We start from the raw sequence: 16,686 nt of genomic DNA, 5'->3' as shown, positions 1-16,686 counted from the left end.
TCGCTTGCCCAATGCCAGGAGGCATTGCATATGCCCTGGGAAGAGGCATATATGTATTATGGGGAGATGGAGACAGGGAGACAGGGTTCCAGGTCCCTGGGTCATTCTCATGCTGACTCTAGGAGCCAACCTGTTTCCCTTGCAGGGATGAGATGGGGGTGGGGGAGACAGGACCCCAGTACTCCAGGAGCCCCAGCAGATAAAGAGAGTCACAGGAAGGCCCAGGGCTGAGTGGAGTCTGTTCTCAGCCTGCTGTGTGGCCTGAGCCAGGTCCTTCCCTCTCTAATGCCCCCGAGTTTCCTGACCACTATCTAAGGGCTCAGGCTCGTCCACCTGGGAGACCTAATTTGCAGGAGTTTCTAGAATCCTTGGAGCTCCAACTCCAGCTGAAGTTTGAAATCTTAGTGCCTAGAGCCTCAGATCTGAGTAAAGGGCTCTGGGGTGGAGTACTGTGGGTGAGGGGGTGCAGAGACAGGAGCTGCTGTGGGATGGGGGGCATAGGGAGGTCCCCTTACTTACCCCTACTCAACCCCTCAGCCTTGTGTCTCCCTTGTCTCGCTTCTGTGGCTCTCCTGCCCTGAATCGGTGCTCAGGCTAGAGGGAGTAAGGGTGTGAGCACGCTACCTCCACCTTCACCCCAAAGGGATCGTGTGTGTGTAGGGTCTGAGTGCAGAGGGGAACTCTGGGAAGAACCCACCACTCACCTGGTGACATTCTGGGCCCTGGAGCTCTGGTGGGCCTGGAGGGCTGAGGGACACAGCAATGGGAGAGTTCCCTAGCATGAAGTGGATCCTGTCCTCTGCCCCAGTGAGCTGGGATGGGGCCTGGAGACCAGACAGGGACAGGCCTGGGTGGAGGAGGCTGGGCTCATCTTTTGCCAACCTCAGATCTATGAAGCGTAGCCAGACTTCCAGCCCCCACCCAAAGCATGGAGTCCCTTGGACTGGAATGACCCTCCCAGGCAACTTGGGCCCTGCCAAGGGAGCTGGGGAGCCAGGCCAGTGCTTCAGGGGGCTGGACCTTCCTGGTATCAGGGATCTGGGCCCAGAGTCAGTTTGTCTTTGTCATGGAGACTGTCGCGGGCAATGGAAGGACAGGGAACAAAGAAGAGCCCAGCTAGACCTCTAGCCAGCCCACCAACCTCTGATCTCTGACCCCTGACCTCCCTTCCAGGCTATCTCTGGAGACTTGGGTTTGTGAACATTTTGTGTAAGCCGCCCACACCCCAGCTGGGAAAGAGTCTCCCCAATGGGGAGCCTGCCAATCTGACACAGAGGCATTAACCAGGCCAGCCCGGGTGGAGAGAGAAGCAGCAGGTGGATGGCAGGGGCCCTTCCCCCATCTCCTTCCCGCCTCCTCCCGCCTCCCTGGCCCTACAGGGGTGGAGCCGCTGCCTTATAAGTGTCAGGCCTGGCGGCAACGGAGCAAACTGCAACCAGCAGCGGACTGAGGGCGGCTCTGCTGGGCAGCGTGGTGCCTTTGGTTCCCCAGCATGGTCCCCTCGGCCTGGGCCATCTGCTGCATGCTGGGGGGACTCCTGCTCCTCGGGGGCAGCCCCAGCCCTGGCCCCAGCGTGCCTCGCCTGCGGCTCTCCTACCGAGGTAGGGGCAGTGCGCGCCCTGTTCATGTGCGCATCTGTGGGACCCTGGGATTCTGTGACATCCCCAGCTGGGGGGGGCCCCAGCTAGCCCCGGGCAATCTCTTCTGCCAGCCGGAGGTCACTTCCACACAGCACAGACTGTGGGAAGGACTTCATGGAGATGGTTCTCCAGCTGAGTTGCCACCAGAGGCAGGAACTGGGGAGGAGGACCGGGGGCAGGGGCAGGTCCCAGGAGGGTGGAGGTGGGAGAGACAGAGACACAGGGGACAACCTGAGGGGGCTTCTGAGAAAAGGAGAGGGGCATGGAGACCCTGAGACGCCTCCTTAGAGATGGGCAGGGAGAGATGGGGAGGGATGGAGAGGACAGGTCTGCAAGATCCTGAGGTGTGCACTCAGCCTGGGCTCCTTGCCCGGGGTGGGCAGTGAGAAGCAGGGCAGCAGCCTGTGGTGGGGGCCCTCACCCTATCTCCACGGCCTTGCCCCCTCTGCCTCTTGCAGCCCACTTCACAGTGCTGGCCTTTGTTCTTCCCTCTCTGTCCCAGAGGCTCTTCACAGCCCAGCAGTGATTTCAGCCTCCTCTCTCTGCCCATCCTGGCCCGGTGGGGGGCGGGGGGCGGTCCTCAGCAGATCTAACCTGATATGCTGTGCAGTAGCTGGCACAGTCTGTGGAGAGGGTCCCCAGGAAAGGTCCCTGAGACATAGACTCTCCATGATTCTTCTTCTTGGGGAAACCAGAGGGGTGACCACCTTCCCCTGGGCACCCCAATCCAAGTGGATAGACCCAGGCCTGCTCCGGGGACAGAGGGGGGAGACGTGGCTCCACTCTGGAGAGTGTAGCTGGGTCTGGGGGCAGAAGGTGGTCTTGCCCTGGGAGCTATGGTTTGGGGGGGAAAGTAAAAAAAATAAAGCCCAAATAGGGCAAATCCCCTCTAAAGTACTGTCAGTCATGGAAGGCTTCCTGGAAGAGGCTGTTGATGAGTTTGGGGGTGGAGTGGGTGCTGGGCTTGCCACCTTGAGCAGGCACAGGATAGCCGGCCTTCCCAAGGGTAGCCAGTGCTCATTCCCACCATATCCTTCTGCCTGCCCGCTTGACCACCTGTTACTTCCACCTCCCTAGCCAACCCCCAAGGACCTATTTCATGATCCTTGGCTCCTGGGACCAGCATCCCCAGCCAGCCACCCCAACCCCCTGCGTCTGGGAAGGCAGTGTCTATGGAGGAGAAAGTCTTCCTTCATCACATCCCTGGATCAGAGCCTTGAGCTCTGCCTGGCCATACCTGACCTTTCCCATACCCAGGCCTTTGCCAGGTGTTCTCTCTGCTGGGAATGCTCTCCCCTGTCTGTCCGCTTGTCCCACTGAGTCAGCCTTGCACACTGCTCAGACTAACCCACCCTTCCTCCAGGCTCTTCCACCACTTTGCTCAGCTTGCTACCGTAAGTTCTGACAGCGGAGCCAGCAGGGTCATCTTCCTTGGGGACTGGGTAGGGCACAGATGGGCCTGTGGGAAGGATATGTTAACTGAAGGATTAAGGGACCAAGGAATGGAGTGGTAGGAAGCAGGGCTCAGGGCCCCCCTGTCCCACCCACCCCCAGGAGGCAATTCTCAGTAGCCCTCCAGCGAGCCTATGGATGGAAACATTTTCCAGATGTGAGTGGGGGAGGCGGTGGTGAGGGGCGGTGAATGCACAGCTGGGACCCTCTACCTCCACACCTTAGCTGGAGAAGTGGGCTGAGCAGTAGGCACTGACTACCCTTGCTCCCTCCTAGATCTCCTGTCTGCCAACCGTTCTGCTGTCTTTCTGGGTCCCCGGGGATCCCTGGACCTTCGGGCCATGTACCTGGATGAGTACCGGGACCGCCTTTTTCTGGGGGGCCGTGATGCCATCTACTCTCTGCGGCTGGATCAGTCATGGCCGGATCCCCGGGAGGTGAGCTGGACTGACAGAGGGGAGGGTCTGTCTGAGAGCTAGGAGGCCAGATGGTGAAACTGAGGCTGTGAGGTCAGGAGTCAATTAGGCTGTGTTTCAGGTCCTGTGGCCACCACAGCCAGGACAGAAGGAGGAGTGTGTTCGCAAGGGAAGAGATCCTTTGGTGAGTGCTGTCAGAAGTGACTGACCCCCAGCCCTGACCAACACCCAGGTCTTGACCCCCAGGATAGCCTGTAGCCACTCCCCCAGGTGCTTACACTAGGGGCATTTGGAGCAGATCCTGAGGGCTCTTGAAGGTCTGTGAAGAATGTCATCCCCACCCTAGATCTCCAGAGCTGATCAGCCAGGCAGGGCTGAGCCTTGGGGCCCAAGGAGATGGTAAACACCCCCTCATCCCCTCCACCCCGCCCCTTCTCCCTGCTAGGTGGAGTGCGCCAATTTTGTGCGGGTCCTACAGCCCCACAACCGGACCCACCTGCTGGCATGTGGCACTGGGGCCTTCCAGCCCACCTGTGCCCTCATCACGGTTGGGCATCGTGGGGAGGTGAGCCTGGGGCAGGCCCCACAAGGGACTGGGAAGCAGTGACATTTCCTCCCTGCTGTCTGAACGCTCCTCATTGAGCCTGGCTTGGGGCAGAGGGGTCAGGGGCCTGAAAGGCATCTTTGTGCCAGGCTGACCCCTTTGGCGAGGCCCTGAATGAGGGCGCCTTCTGCCCACCCCCACTCTCATCACTGCACGCGATGGCCACTACCCGGGCGGGGGGCTGGTGCTGCTTTCCTAGGTGACACCCTTCCCTCCCTTCCTCCCTCTCGGGCAGCACGTGCTCCACCTGGAGCCCAGCAGTGTGCAAAGTGGGCGGGGGCGGTGTCCACATGAGCCCAGCAGTCCCTTCGCCAGCACCTTTGTAGGTGGGTGATGCCCAGGCCTGGGCGGGCACAAGGAGGGGGGGAGCCTGCCGATGTCCTTGGGAAGCAATGGGGCCAGCTATGGGGCCTGGCCCTCCTCCCTTGATTCTGCCCCACCCTCACCCAGGTGGGGAGCTGTACACGGGCCTCACGGCTGACTTCCTGGGGCGCGAGGCCATGATCTTCCGGACTGGGGGTCCCCGACCAGCTTTACGTTCTGACTCTGACCAGAACCTCCTTCACGGTGAGCCCAGGGTCTGCCCAGGGCAGGGCTGGCTGGGATCTGCCCCTGGCACCAGCAGGGAGGTAGGAGAGCTGGCACTGGAGTGGGGATGGCCCAACCCTACTCTACTCCCTGGGACCCCAGCCTCCCGTGGGGTCCCTGTGCCTCTTGCCCTCCACGCTGGGTTCAGCAACCTCCCCATCCTCCCCCGTAAGGCGCCCCCCCCAACCAGCTGCACCCTGTTACCTCCCAGACCCCCGGTTTGTGATGGCCGCCCGGATTGCTGACAACTCTGACCAGGATGATGACAAGGTGTACTTCTTCTTCTCGGAAACCGTGCCCTCGCCCGATGGTGGCCCAGGCCGTGTCACGATCAGCCGCGTGGGCCGTGTCTGCGTGGTGAGAGCTGTGAAGAGGCGGTGAGGTTCAGATCCTCACCGCACCCCCTTCCTACGCCCATCCCCACCAGCGGCAGAGGGAAACTGAGGCAAGGGTGTGAAGCCAACATCCAAGCCTCTGCCTGCAAGGGTGAGGGTGGAGGAACAGGAGGGGGCCCCACCCCCTGGGGCTCAGGGCTGATTCTGGCCTTCCACCCCCAGAATGACGCCGGTGGCCAGCGAGTGCTGGTGAACAAATGGAGCACCTTTCTCAAGGCCAGGCTGGTGTGCTCAGTGCCTGGCCCTGGTGGTGCCGAGACCCACTTTGACCAGCTGGGTGAGGGCATGGCCAGAGGCAGGCCTGGGTGTGGGTGCGGAGGGCTCAGAGTCAGTGAGCGGGGGGCATTGACTGTGGCCCTCTGTCTCCCAGAGGATGTGTTCCTGCTGTGGCCCAGCGCAGGGAAGACCCTTGAGGTGTACGCCCTGTTCAGCACAGTCAGGTGGGCGCATGGGCCTCCCCTCACACCCCCACCCCTGGTTCCAGTCTCTGCACTCCTAGCGTCCTCTGCTGAGCCTCTACTTGCGTGTCCCAACTTTACCGTGGGTCCCTGTCTCTGTCTCCAACTCAATAACTCTGAGACTCTGTGTCTATCTCCCTCTCTTTGTCTCTGCCTGGGTGTCCTCGTTTTTCAGTCTCTGTTGACTTCAGGCACCATCATCCTCTGTCCTGTCCATGGATAGGTTGTCCCCTCCCCACCTGTGACAGCCACCCTGGCCTGACTATCCCTGTCCGCCCTTGGCAGTGCTGTGTTCCAGGGCTTTGCCGTCTGTGTGTACCACATGGAGGATATCTGGGAGGTCTTCAGGGGACCCTTTGCCCACCAAGATGGTCCCCAGCACCAGTGGGGACCCTATGGGGGCAAGGTGCCCTTCCCTCGCCCTGGAGTGGTGAGTATCTGCCTGGAAGCCAGGCCAGGGAAGAGGGCTGAGCTGATACCAGAGGGACCGTACCTTGAGATGACCTTGTGGTTGAGCTGGGACTCCAGGGGAGCCAGGTGGGGTAAGGAGGGGAGCAGAGCCCTGCCACATTAAGGAGTCTCTGTTATAGCAAGAGCAGTCCCCCCCAAGGTGGGCATGCCCAGCAGTGGGGCCTGGAAACAGGCTGGGGTGGGGGATGTGTGGCCCCAGGATGTTTCAGGTGCTCCCTTTGCTGCCGCTCACAGTGCCCCAGCAAGATGACAGCGCAGCCAGGACGACCCTTTGGCAGCACCAAGAACTACCCAGATGAGGTGCTGCAGTTTGCCCGAGCCCACCCACTTATGTTCTGGCCCGTGCGGCCACAGCAGGGGCGCCCTGTCCTTGTCAAAACGCACCTGGCCCAGCAATTGCGCCAGATCGCGGTGGACCGTGTGGAGGCAGAGGATGGGACCTACGACGTCATCTTCCTGGGGACTGGTGGGTGGGCTGAGTGGGGTGGACGGGCTGGGGAGGTGTGCCTCTGGTTGGGGGGTGGGGCAGGCCACTCCTTCTCCCACTGATCCCTCCCTCCTGCCCTGCCCCAGACTCGGGCTCCGTGCTCAAGGTCATCGCCCTCCAGGGTGGGGCCTCCACTGAGTCCGAGGAGGTGGTTTTGGAGGAACTCCAGGTGTTTAAGGTGAGTGGGGTCTTGGGAAAGGGGGAACTGATGGGAGGGGTCCCCTCCAGCTCCACTGCTGGGTCTAGGCCTGGCCACGGGGACAGAGGAGCAAAATACAAGGAGATAGGCCTGTCTTTACTGAACCTGCAGCCAGTGGGAAGTGCAAGTGAGACACTGGCTGCCTCAGGGCCTTGCTCATGCGTTTATCTGGCTGTGGAGCCCAGAGAAAAGTCGGAGGGCCCAGGGAGGGGCGTCCAAGGTGATCACCCCTTGACAAAGCCCTGCCAGGCTCAAGCAACAGTGAGGGGGTGGCTGAGACCCCAAGTCCCCACGGGGTTCTGTTGGCCCCCCAACTACAGAGCGAGGCAGGGCATCACGTGCATCTGGGGGACTGCTGTGCTCCCAACATGGGATGGGTGATGTGGGACAGCTGCCGCATTGCTGGAGAGCAGGGCTGTGGGAGGGGACACTGGAGCTTTGTGCTCCTTGGAGGCCAGCCAGGGTGAGGGGACCTTTCTAATAACCCGACGTCTGGGAAAGACCGTCTGGCCTTAGTTGCCAGGGAGCGCACTGACCCAGGCTGGGAGATAGGTGGCTCCCATGCAGGGGCTGGAGGAGGCCGAAAGCAGGGATGCAGGGGAGGTCTGGCCCCAACCCACCCATCCCTGAGACCCTGCTCCTTCCCCAGGTGCCGACACCCATCACTGAGATGGAGATCTCTGTCAAAAGGGTAAGAGCAGCTGCCATCCCTCCCTCCTTCTCCCTCTAACCCCTCACCTGAAGCTCTGAGCAAGGCCGCTTTCCGGAAGGTGCTGCAACAGGCCCTGGGGATGCCTGATTAGGCCTTGCAACGAGGCTTGAGGGTCCGGCGGGGAGCTGAGATCCCACGCATGAAACCAGTGGGCAGTGGGAATCCTGAGTAAGTGAGACTGTGTTCAGATAAGGGGAGAGCCACAAAGGCCAGTCCCTCTGGGGAGACAGAAACATGCTTGGAAACAAAATCCGGAATTTTTTTATTGAAAAAAAATTTTTTAATGTTTATTCTTTTTTTTTTTTTTGAGAGAGAGAGGAGAGAGAGAGAGAGAGAGAGAGAGAGAGAGAGAGAGAGAGACTGAGCATGGGTCAGGGAGAGGCAGAGAGAGAAGGAGACACCGAATCCAAAGCAGCTCCAGGCTGTCAGCACAGAGCCTGATGCGGGGCTCGAATACACAGACCTTGAGATCATGACCTGAGCCGAAGTTGGCCACTCAACCTACTGAGCCACCCAGGCACCCCCATAATTTAAATCAAATAGGGGAGAGCCACTTTTTAGAGGCCTGCTATGTCCTTTTGCAAGTGGCAAAATCTCCTCAAGTTATTCTGCCCCAGTTTATCTTTGGGTAAATCCCAACTTTTGTATTAGGATTGCTTGAGGCAGAGTGCACCTCTAAGGTCAGAGGCAAGTCAGGATAAAGGTTATTGAGGTTGAGGGCAAAAGTCAGCAGCAGGAAGGGCCTGGAGAAACCCCTTAGAGAAGAGCCCCCCAGGTCTGCCCCGTGCCTTCCTTCCGTGTCCTAGAACAGGATCTGGTGCATATAAGGTGGGTGATCAACATTTTTGGTTTCTGGGGATACATCCAAGAGGTTCTGGAAGACTGCCTGAAAATGGCGGAGGTCTCAGGAAGCCCAAGAGGGCCAAGAGCCTAGTTGCTTCTAGGTGGGGCCCAGGCTCACCTTGGCTCTGCTTGTGTCCCCCCCCCAGCAAATGTTGTATGTGGGCTCGAGGCTGGGCGTGGCTCGGCTGCAGCTGCACCACTGTGAAACCTACGGCAGTGCCTGTGCTGAGTGCTGCCTGGCCCGGGACCCATACTGTGCCTGGGACGGTGCCTCCTGTACCCGCTACCGGCCTGGCACCAGCAAGCGCCGGTTCCGCAGGCAGGACATCCGGCATGGCAACCCTGCCCTGCAGTGCCTGGGGGAGAGCCAGGAAGGTGAGTGGTGGCAGGCATGGGGGCCCCTCCTCACCCCTCTGGCCCGGGCTCAACCCCTGCAAAGTGTGGTCTCAGGCTGGTCCTGTTTTAACACCCAGCCCTCAGTTTTCCTACATGTGCAGCTCCTGTCAGTATACTGGGGAAGGAAGGGTCTTTGGACAGAACGAATGGCTTGGGGATTGATGGACACTTAGGTCCTTGTCACACTGGTGGGGGCCCTGGGGGCCCACAGTACTGAGCCGAGCCCCCCTCCACCTCCCTCCAGACGAGGCTACAGGCCCCGTGGCGGCCACCACAGTCTACGGCACGGAGCACAACAGCACCTTCCTGGAGTGCCTGCCCAAGTCTTCCCAGGCTGCTGTGCACTGGTTCTTGCAGAGGCCAGGGGGTCAGGGACCCGACCAGGTGAGCAAAGACCTTGCCTCCAACCTGCACATGTCCTGATCTCACATCCCTCCCTGACCCCAAGTCCTGATCTCTAGGAAGGGGCTCTAGGGGGAACCTGCCAAGGTCAACCGAAGAAAAGTGTGCATTAAGTGCCTGCAGTGCCTGGAAGGAGGTACCCCTCTTCCTGCCTCCAGGAATGCCCAGGCCAGACGTGGCTGCAACCCTTCCTGTGACAGAAAGCCCACTAACTCCCAGGCACTGAACTGAGCTCTGGGAGGTGGGTAGTAGAGATGGAAGAGAGTCTGGTCTAGTCAAGAAGCCCCCCAGGCTCACACATATGGCTCATCTTTGCAGGCCTCTCTTTCCCATGGGTTCTTGGTTCTCCTCTGCCCCAGGGTGGTGCCTAAACCACTGAAACTTGCACATACACACACACACCCCTACACACATACCCACTGCCTAGCCCCACACTTCCTCCCTGGAGTCCAGCTGTCTGCCCAGGCCCTCTCCTCCCCCATCCGGAAAAGTCTGTCAACCCCAGAAATGGCTTTAGTCTGGGGCCTGATGAGGGTGTGGGTGGGGCAGGGTGAGGAACCATTCTCCAGCCTCTCTCAGGGGCAGAGAAGGGGAGGGAGTGCCTTGATTACAGGAGGGGCTCTCCTTCCAGCTTGAGAACTGGGGGAGGCCAGCTTTGGGCCAGCTGTTGGGCTAGGCACGAGGAGCACACCCCCAGGGGGCCAGGCACAGGGAACAACAAGATGGTTACACAATACTTACCGCCCAAGCAGTCCCGCCTCAACGTACAGATGTGCAGACATCCAGGTGGGATCAGAGCAGCGCTCCTGCCTCCCGCACTGTGATGGGCACTCAGCCCACCCCTGGTTGGGGGACTGAACAGTGCAGACAAGGACAGGGAAGAAAGAGAGAGAGAGAGAGAGAGAGAGAGAAAGGAAAGTGGAGGGGACTTCTAGTCCTAGGGCTATGGGTATAGCCCTCCCTGAATAAAAACCCATAAATACCCCTCTGCCCACTCTATCCCCAGGGACCATGTGGCAGGGCTCCCTAAGGCCAAGGTAGGTGCCACAGAGCTCTGACTAGGGGAGAAACCAGTCAGTGAAATCTTTGAAAAGCCTCCTTTGCAGGCCCTGTCCTGGGTTATAGGAAGGTGAGACCCTGCCTGCAATTGGCTCACAGTGCTGAGCCAGCCTGGGAAGGAGAGATGGGGAGGGGAAATGCTTAAGCACCAGGTCCTGAAATGCGAAGTTGGAAAAGCAGGGAGAGTAACTGATGTTGTGTGCGCCCTACTCCATGTCCCCCTCATCCCCTCCCCCACCCCCCACAGGTAAAGACAGATGAGAGAGTCCTGCAAACAGAGCAGGGGCTGCTGTTCCGCAGACTCAGCCACCTGGATGCGGGCATCTACACCTGCAAGACACTGGAGCACGGCTTCTCCCAGACTGTGGTCCGCCTGGCTCTGGAGGTGATTGTGGCCACACAGCTCAACGGCCTGTTTCCTCGGGATCCAAGGCCAGAGGAGACCCCAGGCTGGGGAGGCCTGGCCTCCACCCCCTCCAAGGCCTGGTATAAGGACATCCTGCAGCTCATCGGCTTCGCCAACCTGCCCCGGGTGGACGAGTACTGTGAGCGCGTGTGGTGCCCTTCCAGGAGCCGGGGCAAACAGGCCAAGGGCAAGAGCTGGGCAGGGCTGGAGCTGGGCAAGAAGGTGAAGAGCCGGGGGCAGACCGAGCGCAATCGGACGCCCCGGGAGGTGGAGGCCACATAGAAGAGGGTGGGGGAGAGGGTGGTCGGGATGGACCAGGTGGCCCAGCAACCCCCAGAGTCTCCCACCCACCCAGCTAGGGCTAAGGGGAGGGGGGCAGCATGCCTGACTGCCTCTTAGAGGCGGGAGTCTCTGCCCCCCATACTTCTACCAGGCTGCCCACAGGAAAAGCTGGGGCTTGATGGAGGGCCCTGTGTCCAAGGCCTGTTCCTGCCCCTCTGTGCTCTCAGTCCTAGGCTGGAGCCAGCACCCTCTGTCTGCTGCCAACCCCAGTGGGCCTGCTGTTTGTTTTCAGACATGGTCCCCAGAGCACATTTCCAGCTGTGCCCGGAGGTGAGAGGCCTGGGTGGTTCTTTCCCAGCCAGCAGAACAATGGCCATCCTGAATGACCCTTGGAGTGGGCGTTTGGGTGCGTCTGAGGAGGTGTCTGGGCAAGGGGCCCTTAGGCAGCCAGAGGAGGATGGAAGTTGCCTCTATGCTAGCACCCATTAAGAGGACCTACTGTGAGTTGGGGCAGGGAAGGGGAGGGGCAGAGAAGGTGCAACAGCAAGCCCCTCCCCCCACTTGGGGTGGCTCCCTGCCACTGCCCACCACTTCTCCATGACAGAGTCATAGAAGCATTGACAGCCAGAGCTCCCTGGGCCCCTGGTCTGAGTCTCAGGCACTACTTCATAAACCGAGCAGTGTCTCTACAGCCTGACTTCTCTTCCCTAGACCCCAAGCTGCCAGGCCAGATTTCCTGGGATGCCCAGACCTCTGATGGGAGTCCCCCTCCCCACCATCAGGGGCTGCAAGCTGATGAAGGGAGAGGGTAGGTTCTAGGAGGATTCTAGGTTCTGTGGACTAGAGATGGGGAGAGGGGAGCGGGGGAAGTATGGGGCAGGAGGGGGGGGCTGTCTCTTACTGGGTGGTACAAGAATGCTCACAGCTGGGGAGGGAGGGAGTGTGGCAGCTCCCCGAGTAAGCTACAGCTGGTGGGCAGGCACAGGCCCAGGGCTTTGCCAGGGCCACAGAGGGTTGGGACACTTCTGAGGTGGGGAGAGGGTGAGACACCCCAGGATAGGCTATGGGACCCCAGGCAGGCATTCTCAAGAACCCAGGATAGCATCAATTAGCTCAGGAGCCACAGGGGAAACCAGATGTTTCCCCTCTGGGATCGTTGGTTTCTGTTAAATAATGGTTGGTTATAAATGGTTTCATTTATGAAGATTTTCTCTCTTAAGGGAAGAAAATAGAAGGAAAAAAAGCTGCTAAATCCTGCTTGTTCTTGGAGGTGAGGCTCAGGTGGCCAGGATGCATTTTGTCTGGGTGTGTAGGGAGGTGTTTTTGCCAACAGCAGGGATGTGTTTCTTGGGCTGGGGAGCACAGAGGGGGAGGAGAAGGAGGACTAAATGAAAAGTCATTCCCAGACTGCATATGAGCAAGTTAATGACGCACAAAACTGACAGGAGGGGACAAGAGCATCAGGTTTGAGATTCCCTCCATGAGAAAAACTAAGATGAAGAAAGGAGGGGGAAAAACAGATAAAAAAGCAGGACAGGGTTTCCTGCTCCACTGAACTCAAACCCAGACTGTACATCTACCTTGGATTTTACCTGAGTCACCCCACCACGCCCAGAGGACTGGGATCCAAAATAGGCCCCCTTTCCTCTTTGACTTCACAGTAAGTTAACCAGAGGCATGGAGATTAACCTTGGGAAGCCTCAGGTTTGGGGTTGCTGTGGCTGGGAAGTCAGCAGGTAAAAGCAAAGGAGAGGACTGTGGGGGTAGGGGGCTGGAGAAGGGCATGGAGGGGGAGGTAGAGGCCATGGAAGAGGGAGAGGAAAGAGCACAGAGCCCTGGGAATGGGTGTATAGAGCTGCAGCCCCTCTATCCCAGCAAAGTCAGGAAGAAATGACCAGCCAGGCTCTCAGTGGCCTCTAGGTTGGACCCAGGCATGGCTGGCTCCAGGCAGGGTTCTCTGGGGAAGTTACTCTAGATAATGGAGGAGGAGCTCAAAATCCTGAACAACGAACATCTGCACTTAGAAAATTATGGACAGTTTCTGCCAACTCCCCACACCTCCCACCCCCATGGTACTGTGTGTTATTGACTCCTGGAAATGCTTCTATGTGTGAATTCTATTTTATATTGGTATGTTGAGATCAGCCTTGTGGTTTTGTCTTCAGAGCACACTTCTTGTAATTACTATTGTTACTTTTATTGTCATGACTGCCTCTGTGCTTTGATGAGGATATGAGGTAGTCTACCGCACAGACCTATAAGGAAAGCGATGGAGTTAATATTTACATCACATAATTATATCATTATTGTATCTCTGTATTTTTCTGTTCTAAATTGATGGATGCCATCTGTGTGAGCTGGAAATGAAGAGCCTTTCCATCCACTCCAGGATGGCCACCCTAGGAGATATGTTCTAGGAGGGAGGGAGATGGGCATGAGGGGAAGGAAGGAGTCAAAGGGCTTTGTCTAGGAAACTGAGATTGCTTATTAAGTTAGGAAACTCCTGCCCCTCAGGCTTCTGAGACTGACCTTCTTGGGCTTCAGGAAGACCTTGAGTCAGAAAAAAGTGCTGGCAAAGGGCAGCTGGGCACGTAGGCAGCCCTGCTCCTTTTCCACAGTAACACTTGACATTCGTGACAGCAATACTTGGCCTGGTGCCTGTCTTCCTCGCAAGTCACATACCAACATATATTAAGGCCCCTGTGCTCTTGCCTGGGGTGCTAGGCTGCGCTGTGGGGGCTGCAGCTTCTGAGGAGGACGGGAGGTCTGGTTGAGCTGCCTCCGAGGCCGCCACTGACCACAGCTCTCACTCCCCCAGCGATGCCATGCCCCTGCACGAAGAACAGAGCTCACTGGTGCTGGAGGGAGATGGGAAAAGGCAGGGAAGGTTTGAAGATGGGAGGGACATCACCTCACCTTGCCAGGGAGACGAACCCCTTGTTTGCCTGGGCCCCTCAATCCATACTATAGAGTAGAGAGGCTTAACAAGTCAGTCACCAGACCCCTCTCGCAGCGCTGGAGCAGGGCCCCTCCTTTTGTCCCCTGGGCCTGACAGAATTGAACCGGTATGTCCTGCCCCAAGCCACCTGAGAAGCATCATGGGCACCCATTTGGTGCTGAGCGTGGGGTTGGGAAGGATGTGAGAACTTGACCTCCACAGTCCCTTCTCCCCCCAGGCCACAGAAGCTGTGTTCCTACCTTCCCCCCCCCCTAGAGTCTGGACTTTTCCCTCTCAGCCTCTCATCTTCAGTCCTATTTCCTGCCTCAAGGGCTTCCCTCTCACTCCTTCTGGCAGCTTTTTCCTCAAAGTCTCATACCTCCCCTAGTCTTTGGGTCTGTGTCATGATTTCCCAAACAGGTTTAGTGCTGGAAAGGGGCTTGGAGAAAGACACAGGACAAGCATTTTCCAAAATGGTGTCCTATGGAACATGAGATCCTCTGTGACAAGGGTCAAATAAATACGGGATTTCTGTCCCTTTAGCCCCCATGGAATTGCTGTGTGCTGCCTGTTTGCCCTGTGAAATCCCCAAGAAGCCACAGTGATCTCTCGTTAATTTGCATGTCTGTCATGAGCTACATGATTCTCCTAAACCTGGGTCCTCTATCCCCTTTTTCCCATCAGGTCATCACCACTTCGTGTTTCTAATGTTTTGAAGCATACTTTGGGAAAATGCTGATTTGATTAATTCATTCCTTCCTTGGCCATGTGAAATTAGTTTATTAATCTCTGTTTTCTAAGCCTGTAAACACTGAAGGCCCTGCCCCAACCCCCCCAAGCCAAATAGCCACATCTTGGCTTCCTATGGGAGGCACTGGAGCAGGACCCGCCACCCTAGGGCCAGGGCAGCCAAGCCACCAGTCTGCTGGCCCTTGGGCCTGGCCTCTGCCCATCCTCCCACACTCAGTATGCCTCAGCAGCCCACTTCCTGGCAAGGTCCTCTATTGATGGCTAGGGTTCACCCCAAGCCTGTGGCTGTCCAGCAGTCTAATACACTCACTTCTAAGGGAGGGAGCAGAATAGGGGAGGAAAACAGCTCTTTTCACTTTCTCGGATGGCTTCCTTACACTCAGCCAAGCCCAGGTCAGCTTCTAGACACCCCCTTGAATCCTCCAGTTGGAGGAGGAGTCAGGCAGCAGCCATCAGGATCCAGGCTATCCTCTCCATGGGCTGGTAGGGGCCCCAGATGCAGCTAGAGGGGGGGATGGGTAAAGTGGGGTGAGCAGGGAACTCACTCACATCCCTCTGCCAGTCCAGCACACTGAGGCCTCTCTAGCCAGCCACATCTCCTTCTTAGAGCTAGGAGACAGTTGCTCAGAAACAGCCTGATTTCCATCCTAATTAGGGATCCACCCCAGCCTTCCCCAAGTGCTGGTTCTCAGGGGCTCCCCAAAGAGAAGTTTCAGCACACACTAAGATCAAATCTCCAGGGTTTTCTGAGACTACAAACTTGGCCCTGGTGTAGGGAGAGAGCGAGTGGGTGGGGCTAGGTTTCCATACAATTCCTGACTAGGATCTCAAGGATTGTTGGGCCCCTGCCCTGGCTTCTCTTCCAGATTCACCCACCCCCCCTGATGAACAGGAGATGAGGCAACAGCAGCTGTGGCCCCCTGCCCACTTCCCACTGCCCGGCCCCTGCCCACTTTTGCCATGGGTACCACTGGTGGGCCCGTTCCCTGGATTCCCTGTCCTAATGAAGCCTTTCACTTTCCCCACTGGATTTTTATTAAGGAAACTCTTGGTTCCTCAATGCAGCCTTTTAAAAGATCATTCTCCCCATGTGGAGGACAATAAGAAAGAACTTAATTTAAAAAAAAAAAAAAAAAGATCATTCTTCACCGAGGATGGGAAATGCTGCACAGACTCCAGGGAGGCCTCATAAGGGACGCCAGCCCCTAACCTCACACCAGGCCTTAGCAGTCAGCTAGTAGCTTGCACTCAAGGACTCAGCTGAGGGGGACTCAGGTGACCAGTCTTGACCTCTTTCCCCCAGGGAGGAAGATGACTGGAGTGTACCTTAATCCATCCCAACAGGGTGTGTTTCACTTCCATAAGCATCCCCTTGGACAGAGAGGGAAGACCAGGACAAGGGGACAGTTGTGGTCTGGCAAGGATTCCAAAATGAATCAACAGAGGCCTGTCTGTCATCAGATTGAGGGAACTATAGTAGTTGGAACACTCAAAGCCCAGATTGGCCTGTTAGGAGGACAAGGGGGGCTCTGCTCTCACAGATAAAGATACAGAAGAATGATGTGGCAGACCAGCAGCTTGGTTTATGGACATGACCTCATCTGTTCATGCTGCCCCCCACCCCCAGCCGATAAGAATCTGGTGCTGTTTCCTGTAGTCCAAGGGTCTCAGACAATGGTGTGAACTGCTAGGCCTGCTGGAAAGGACATTGTTTAGGGAAGAAAAAACAACACACCAGCACAAAGACAGGGCAGGACCAGTCTAAATGTAGGGCCTGTTTACAAATCCCTGATTTCCAAGGGGGGAACACAATGGAGAATTGTTTTTGGTGAGGCTGGAGTCCCCTCCACAATGCTCCTGGGGGCTGGGGATGGCTTTGATGGCCCAGTCAGGTCTCAGATGCTCTGAGGGGGATGGACACTGATGGCGCAGATGCCTTCCTGTTTATCAGAGGTGCTCTCAGGGCAGGGTCAAGGAACAAGTTTATACCAAAGACAAGGGGGAGGAGCCCTGGGCCTCTCTCCTTCCATATGGGTCTCATGCTGTTGCACATACTAGAGGTGGTTTGCCACAGAGAAGCTAGAACGAGGTTTGGGGTTTTTGTTTTCTGAAAAATGTCACCTTTTTGGTTTATGGCCTCCAATTGCCACATTGCTTTCTGGAAAAAAAAAATGTACAAGGCATGAGA

General features: G+C 57.5%; 1 protein-coding gene across 3 annotated transcripts; it reads left to right on the top strand.

Moving 5' to 3' along the window:
• Nucleotides 1-1,420: 1,420 nt before the first annotated feature.
• Nucleotides 1,421-13,129, top strand: SEMA3G (semaphorin 3G). Of its 3 annotated transcripts, XM_043587518.1 has the most exons (16): nt 1,421-1,601; nt 3,369-3,529; nt 3,630-3,692; nt 3,954-4,073; nt 4,348-4,438; nt 4,563-4,679; nt 4,912-5,057; nt 5,258-5,372; nt 5,466-5,535; nt 5,839-5,983; nt 6,259-6,490; nt 6,598-6,689; nt 7,360-7,401; nt 8,412-8,640; nt 8,906-9,045; nt 10,370-13,129. In XM_043587518.1, the coding sequence occupies exons 1-16, from the start codon at nt 1,493-1,495 to the stop codon at nt 10,808-10,810; spliced, it is 2,313 nt and encodes a 770-aa protein (XP_043443453.1). In that variant the 5' UTR covers nt 1,421-1,492; the 3' UTR covers nt 10,811-13,129. The 3 variants fall into 3 exon arrangements, with proteins under 3 accessions (XP_043443453.1, XP_043443454.1, XP_043443455.1); XM_043587519.1 differs by lacking the exon at nt 3,954-4,073; XM_043587520.1 differs by lacking the exons at nt 1,421-1,601; nt 4,348-4,438 and having other exon boundaries at nt 3,391-3,529.
• The last annotated feature ends 3,557 nt before the right edge of the window (nt 13,130-16,686 follow it).

Source organism: Prionailurus bengalensis, chromosome A2 (genome assembly GCF_016509475.1).
Source record: "Prionailurus bengalensis isolate Pbe53 chromosome A2, Fcat_Pben_1.1_paternal_pri, whole genome shotgun sequence".
Classification (NCBI taxonomy): Eukaryota; Metazoa; Chordata; class Mammalia; order Carnivora; family Felidae; genus Prionailurus; species Prionailurus bengalensis.
This window is presented reverse-complemented; position numbering and strand designations above follow the sequence as displayed.